The following is a 7812-nucleotide window of genomic DNA, read 5'->3' on the forward strand; positions in this document are numbered from 1 at the left end:
GTTCCGCAAATTTCATGGGGCTATAAAAAAACCACCCTTTTTCTTCCAAAATGCAGAAGCTTTTGAGAAGTCCCACAAAGGGAAATAACTCTGCCTGCCAAACATTCTATGTCAAGACTCATTGTTCATTTGTTAATTCAAACACATTACTTTTTTAATCATTATGATGTTTAATTTGTTGGTATTTTTTTTATAATCAGATCCGTTTTTTCAACCGATCCTTAAAGGCTGCCATACTCGTAGCGTTCATTAATTAATTCATATTGTTTACATGTGCCAATAATGTTATAAAACTGTACCTAAGGGGATATAATAACGATTGGCTGTAGCTTTCGAACACAGAAAAAATTATTTCAGTATTGCAAAGTGGTGTTGATAGTGTCGAATGTAAACAGAACAGTCTCAAACGCCATCTTTGATTTACGAAACGTCACGAAGTGACGTCAACGGTCTAAAAATAGCCCAAGTCCTGGAGAACGGTTGCTAAACAATGCAATAAAGAATTAATTATTTATCGTAATTGGTAAGGACTTCAAACCTAAAACTTTGCAGGAGGCTTAATTTATACATCCCCGCAACGATGGGAAAAGCCCTGGAAGTAATTAAACTAATTGAATAGGACTATGTCAGCCTTTCACTTTTTTTTAAGAGTGTATTATACAAGTATATCCTGCAATAATGACGATCCACTGCAGTATGGAAGAAAATTCCAACCCATCAGTTCTCCTGTCCATGGAAAACAGAATATGTAATTACCCTGAGATGACAGTGTTTCTTGCATCTTCTTGTGTCGAGTGCAATGCTACAAGAATACCGGCACGGTGGCCTAGTGGTAAGGCGTCCGCCCCGTGATCGGGAGGTCGTGGGTTCGAACCTAAGACTTTAAAATTGGCAATCTAGTGGCTGCTCCGCCTGGCGACTGGCATTATGGGGTTAGTGCTAGGACTGGTTGGTCCGGTGTCAGAATAATGTGACTGGGTGAGACATGAAGCCTGTGCTGCGACTTCTGTCTTGTGTGTGGCGCACGTTATATGTCAAAGCAGCACCGCCCTGATATGGCCCTTCGTGGTCGGCTGGGCGTTAAGCAAACAAACAAACAAAAAAATGCTACAAGAGTGAGATTGTTAAAAATGCTAGTATGTCAGAACTGTCACAACTCACTCTGGGATTCTGGGTTTTCTTCGTGCATTTCACAATTGGAATAAGATGTAAACTGTTATATTAATATAAACAACTTCTGTTACCCCCCGCGGGATAGGGGGAAGAATTTACCCGATGCTCCTCAGCATGTCGCATAAGAGGCGACTAACGGATTCTGTTTCTCCTTTTACCCTTGTTAAGTGTTCCTTGTATAGAATATAATCAATTTTTGTAAAGATTTTAGTCAAGCAGTATGTAAGAAATGTTACGTCCTTCGTACTGGAAACTTGCATTCTCCCAGTAAGGTAATACATTGTACTACGTTGCAAGCCCCTGGAGCAAATTTTTGATTGGTGCTTTTGTGAACAAGAAACAATTGACAAGTGGCTCTATCCCATCTCCCCCCTTTCCCCGTCGCGATATAACCTTCGTGGTTGAAAACGACGTTAAACACCAAATAAAGAAAGAAAGAGTGGTAAAACTTAAGAAAAGTGCCAACTGCTTTCAGAAAACAAATACGAAAATGCAGAGAAAACAGAACAAATAAGGTAGTTAAAGGAACCACATTTACACACAAAAATGCTGATGCAAAGAAAACTACCACCGAAAAACATCCACCTTCCCGCGTGGACACGATTACATTTAGCTCCGTCCGTTTCGTCGCGTGCACACGGAACATGGCGCGACCGCCAGAGGCGCGAAATTCCGTGACGTCATCTTTGCTCAACATGGCCGACTAATCCTAGAGACATCAGATTGGGTGTCTGCGCAAACCTCACCTCTCTGCCCTCGCTAACCCTCGCCATTGATCGACAGTTTGAAGAAGAGATCCCCAAGCAAAGGCAAAAAAGCAGTCAGCCACTCAAACAATTTAGAAAGGTACACTTTGGCGGCAGGGTGGATTTTGGAGGCTCACGTAAAATCCGTTTCAGTTCCGTCTCGGTGACACCGATGTAACGGGAGTGGAGGCTTGCGGAGGAAGCGTTGTACATCCTGTACTCATTTTTTTTTTTTTTTGAGGGGGGAGGGGGGGGGGTTAGAGAAGATTGTATTCAATTTCATTTTCTTCTTCTTTATCTTCTTCTTCAATCTTCTTCTTCTTCTTCTTCTTCTTCTTCTTCTTCTTCTTCTTCTTCTTCTTCTTCTTCTTCTTCTCCTTCGTTAGTGGGCTGAAACTCCCACGTTCACTCATGTTTTTGCACGAGTGAATTTTAACGTGAATGGCCGTTTTTACCCGGCCATTCAATTTGAAAATGACACATCAATAAAAGTAAAAAACATAGCGACTCGAACTCAAGCGAATGCTTACATTACGTGCCCCATGCAGACAGATAAAAAATTCACATGACAATAATGATGGCTGACATACAATGCGAATATACTGTGTAACACTCAATTGAAATCAAAACAAACCAAGCATAGAGTGAGACAAAGGGAAAGGAAAGAGGCGGGGTGGGGGGGGGGAGAAGAAAAAATTTGGAGACAGGTACAAAGAGGCCTTTTTTTTTAAATGGTTGAACTATAATTGTTGGTGGTGATCGAGTTTGATTCCCTGGGTATGAGCAATTCTGAACAACTTTTTTTCTCCCATCAAGTCACCCTTACCCTAACCCTAAGAGTTACGCAATGCCATTTGATTGTTCAACTTATACCATGTTATTTTCAAGCGAGCTGAACACAGCACAGAACTCTAAGAAGGTAGTCGGTGCCTGTATACCCATCCGCACCGACAAACTTGGCTCTTTGTTTGTATTTTTACAGGGTTAAGGGTTTTATTGACACTTAAAAAGTGTCACTCCTTACAATAAGTCACACTGATCTTTTTAATTCAAAGTGTTAGTTTGTCTTTCTAAATTTTAGAGTGATGAATAAAAGAACCACGGCCTGACCGTTATAAACAACATTTAGAGGGTCACCCAGAATCAGTCCTGATTGGTCAAAAAGTAATATGGTGCATTGAAATGGTAATACGACTTGCTACCATCAGCATATTAGAAATGTATTAGACTGAATGTAATTTAAATATCATCCTCGTTAAACATCGTCATCTTAGGAGACATGATTCTGTCAAACAGCGCTTGCAAACAGCAACAGATTTTACATCTGAGAAACAAGGGGAAGTATTAATAAATTACTTCCCTTTGTTTCTCATATCTGAAAATAACGCTCCGCCTGATTTGATTAAAATTCTGGTTTAAAATATGTTACAGTTTTCCAGGTCACCATGCGGACATTGGACATATATGTCTTGTCTGCAAAAACAAAATTTACAGGATATCGTGGTCGTGTAGACATTTTCGAATCAATAATAATGAATAACCACTTGAAGATATTCAATGAGAAGAACGATCTTGTGTGCATTGTACATTTGCAAAACGCTACGGATTTCATAGTTTTTCTTACTTTCCCTTCCGGATGATTTACGTAAATTTAATCAGTTATTTTCATTTAAAGGTACTGAACTTGTCAAATCCAGGTGCACGGAGCCCCTGGGGCTTTTAATCATACCTCAGGCAGCTATCCGTTAGAAGAACTACCGAGTTTCATTGACTTGCACCCAAAGAGTCAAGAACTGCGATTTTTTTACGAATTAATTTCGGACCCTGTCCCGGCTGGTCTTGACCTATTTTTGGATCTAAATTTAGATCAGGTCACCACATCATGCACAAAAAGACACGTCACTAGTAGCAAACTATGTCAGACATCATCATGAGTTTGTGTAAAACAAAATGGAGGCCGGAATCACTCAGTTAAATCGAACTCCGACCAAACACCACGTAATAACTAGGTTAATTTATGCACTCGCGTGAACAAGCCAACTGTAGAGCTTCACAGATGTCGTCGTTGGGTAGTTTTGGGTTTGTTTTACTACCATAGGAGGATTTTTGTAAATGCACTCAGCTGCAACAAAAACGCAAAACGAAGGCTGTGAGCTGCACTGTGCCTTTAAATGAAAGAAAGTTCTGTTGAAATTGGTGCACTTTTGAAGTTTCTTTTACTGAATCAGAAACCTCGAGAAAAAAGACTTTAGAAGCATTTACTTTCTCAGCTAAATTTTATCATCCTTGCTCACAACAGATGAATGTCGGAAATAATTTTGTTGTGTTTGAATCGGTAGGAAAGAGAGAATACTGTTTTTATTGAGGCAAACTTTCCTAAATGACAGTATTAGCCTGTCTCAGACGTGCTCCTTCTCCACGTGGGAAAGTTTGCCTCCATAAAAGCAAGAGCATTCACTCTTTCACACACCATACAAACCTGACAGAGTTATTCCTCAACATCATCTGCTACGTGGTTTGAACGCATGAACTAAAACGTCAAGAAAAAGACCACACACACATTATCATGCACAGCATCATCAAATCCACCCCGAGGTTTTTTTTTTTTTTTTTTTTTTTTTTGCTTTACGCCCAGCCGACCAAGAAGGGCCATATCAGGGCGGTGCTGCTTTGACATATAACGTGCACCACACACAAGACAGAAGTCGCAGCACAGGCTTCATGTCTCACCCAGTCACATTAATCTGACACCGGACCAACCAGTCCTAGCACTAACCCCATGATGCCAGACGCCAGGCGGAGCAGCCCCTAGATTGCCAATTTTAAAGTCTTAGGTATGACCTACAAAAATGATTACCAGGAGAACAACAAAACCAACAAGAGTAATAGGAACCACCACCTCCACCACCACCACCACTGTACTTATTCTGGATACAAGTCCTTTTAATCAAACCAAAGAATATTTATCGTGAAATTAATTGACGGATTGAGCTCTAAACTTAAGAAGAATAAATTAATTTGGTCATTTTATTGACGAAAATGCATACGTAATATCGACAGTCAGACAGAGTTGCCTCGCCTTCTTCGAAATGCCGCCTTTGCCGAGGGTTTCCTTCTAAAACGCATGTAAACAAAAGGCATCTGTATTCAGCGTACAGTTCATTCCGTGACTTTAAAGGTATCTAAAATGACTTATCATGCCAACAATAGCAGGTTTGACAAAATTGGAGGCTTAAATGCTCCATTCATTGTGAGCTATGAATTTACAACGCTAAAGTTCAAGATTACCCAAAACTAAATCACACTCACTCTTCAGACTACATTCGACGAGGTCAAAGAAATACAGCTACGAGAACGCCACAATGGCTATCCCTATGTCGTTTTCAAGGGGTCGGAACCATACCTTCAAAAAGCATTTCCATGGGGACTTTTTGTTTTTCGAACTATTTGAACTACATGTCAATCTGACAAACAAAGACAGCTAGGTGAACATCACCACAGCGTCTGTCAACGACCACGTTAGATGAATGTAGACCCACACAGTCCTGCGGAGAAACGCTCTCGCTGTCATCCAAGATCCATGTGACAGGGGGGTCGGGGAGGACAAGGGTCCCGTCTGACCAGCGGAACTCCCCCTCCACTTGCTTGTCGTCTGCTCCCAGCCATATATACCCGCGCCAACCTGATGAGTCGAGAAAAAGACTCTCTTTGAACTTTCTGGCACAGACACCCTCTTGGTTTGAACATTAAACGTTTAACGCGTCATCGTGACCATAGCAACGACCAAGTGACGTCATTGGACTCAAAATGAAGGAAATATCTCCATGCACAGTCCTCTTCTGACGCTGCGAAGACATCGAAGGGGACATATTCTGTGAAGGTGACGTCATCCGCATAAAAATGTAGGCCTTAAACAGTATATTTCAACGTGAGTTTATGGACAATTCATCAATGACTAACAGTAAATAATAAATAAATAAGTTAAGATATCCCAGGACATTTATTCATTTATTTATTTATTGACTTTTTATTTCAATAAATTCTCACAAAAATGCACTCTAAACAATGATTTAAAAAGCAGTTTTCTACGAACATGCACTCAGAATGAAACAGTATTCAACCAGAACACATTTTGACATTGATGTGACTTTCTTACCAAAATCGGCCCCACATAGCTATAAATAGGTCGAAATGACGTTAACAAACCAAGAACCGGCCAATCTTGCTAAAACCTTTGTCCTCCACATTCACATTTTATTCTCAAGATTATTTGAATAATCTCCAACATTTTCACGCAGGCTGTACTCACCTAGCTCAGCCCTGATGCAGTCCATAAGCTGGACATCCTCCAGTGTCTTGAGGTGAGTGAGATGACCATCTCCGTGTTGTGAGCACGTGAGCGTCGCGTCGTCGGCCGTCAGACTTTCGTTGAACGGTCTGATGCACCAGTCTGCCTGGAGAGTGTAGCCTTCGCCAAGTTGGCTGCATAGCAAGGCTGAAATGAAAGACAAGATGAAATGAGATAAGATCTGATGAGGTGAGGTGAGGTGAGGTGACGTGAGATGAAGTGAGGGTGAGATGAGGTGACATGGGAGATAGAATTTAATAGGAGGTCATTTGATATTTAGTGCTACTACTGAAGATAATGACATGTGTACGTGTGTGTGTGTGTGTGTGTGTGTGTGTGTGTGTGTGTGTGTGTGCGGTGTGCGTGTTTGTGTGGGTGTGTGTGTGTGTGTGCGCGTGCGTGCGTGTGTTTGTGTGTGCGTGTTTGTGTGTGTGTGCGCGTGCGTGCGTGCGTGCGTGTGTTAGTGTGTGTGTGTGTGTGTGTGTGTGTGTGTGTGTGTGTGTGTGTATGTGTGTGTTTGTGTGAGTGTTTCTTGCCCTAAGTTCATGTATGAATGAACGATCGAACAAACATGTCCGCGAACAATCTAGCCAACTAGCTGAAAAAAATCAGTCAGACAATATGTTATGAAAAAGACGTTTTCAAACCTAGATTTTTTTATATTGGTTACTTTACCTTTGGTATTTATGTACATTTTTCCAGGTGAAGCCACGTCAGAATCTGCTACATCCATGACGTCATTGTGCCCCTTGCAAATACCTTTGGACGTCAGGCGGATGAAAGTGAAAGTCACACACATTAGGTGACGTGCACAGACCCGCGCGCAGTCGAGCTTTGACGCAGTAGACACCGAAAAGATGATCTGCTCTGTGAAGATGACGTCATCCGTAGTAACTTGAGTAAATGACGTCATTCTGTAAGCAGGATCTCTGGTGTAATCTTTGCCACACGTTACGTGAGGTAAGACCGATGACGTAGTGTTAGAATCATCAATTGTGGATAGCACGATAGAGGATGTGAATTGACTACCGACTGACAAAAAGCACACCACAACCATATAATAATCTTTGACATTTCTCATTTTTCGAGACAAGTTTGTCGAGGTGGAGCAACACTGAATGTATAAATCTCCTGTTCGAATCTGATAAAATATATCAGATGTCATCAAAAACCAACAACCAACGACAACCGTACGTCCGCTTGTATCAGTTTTGAATATTCATGACTGACAAAGACGATGGTCTGGTAACACGCGCGCGCAGTGTATTTTCTATGGAAAGCCGTTTGGCTCATAACCGTTACACGTGTAATAAATAATTTATACACGTTTAATAAATAAATTATACACATGTATTTATTTCTTACACGTGTATAAATTATTTACTGCACGTGTAATTTATCTTTTTATATTTAGTCAAGTTTTGACTAAATATTTTAACATCGAGGGGGAATCGAAACGAGGGTCGTGGTGTATGTGCGTGCGTGTGTGCGTGTGTGTGTGCGTGTGTGTGTGTGTGTGTGTGTGTGTGTGTAGAGCGATTCAGA

The 7812-nt window shown here is 41.2% G+C and overlaps 1 protein-coding gene across 1 annotated transcript; it reads right to left on the bottom strand.

The window, feature by feature from the left end:
• Positions 1–4818: 4818 nt before the first annotated feature.
• LOC138963598 (uncharacterized) lies at positions 4819–7451 on the bottom strand. Its single transcript, XM_070335449.1, has 3 exons — positions 6943–7451; positions 6229–6414; positions 4819–5601 (listed from the first exon to the last, which is right to left on the bottom strand). Exons 1-3 carry the CDS (start codon positions 7430–7432, stop codon positions 5372–5374), a joined length of 906 nt encoding a protein of 301 aa, XP_070191550.1. The 5' UTR covers positions 7433–7451; the 3' UTR covers positions 4819–5371.
• Between the last annotated feature and the right edge of the window lie 361 nt (positions 7452–7812).

This window comes from Littorina saxatilis, linkage group LG4 (assembly GCF_037325665.1).
Source record: "Littorina saxatilis isolate snail1 linkage group LG4, US_GU_Lsax_2.0, whole genome shotgun sequence".
Lineage (NCBI taxonomy): Eukaryota > Metazoa > Mollusca > Gastropoda > Littorinimorpha > Littorinidae > Littorina > Littorina saxatilis.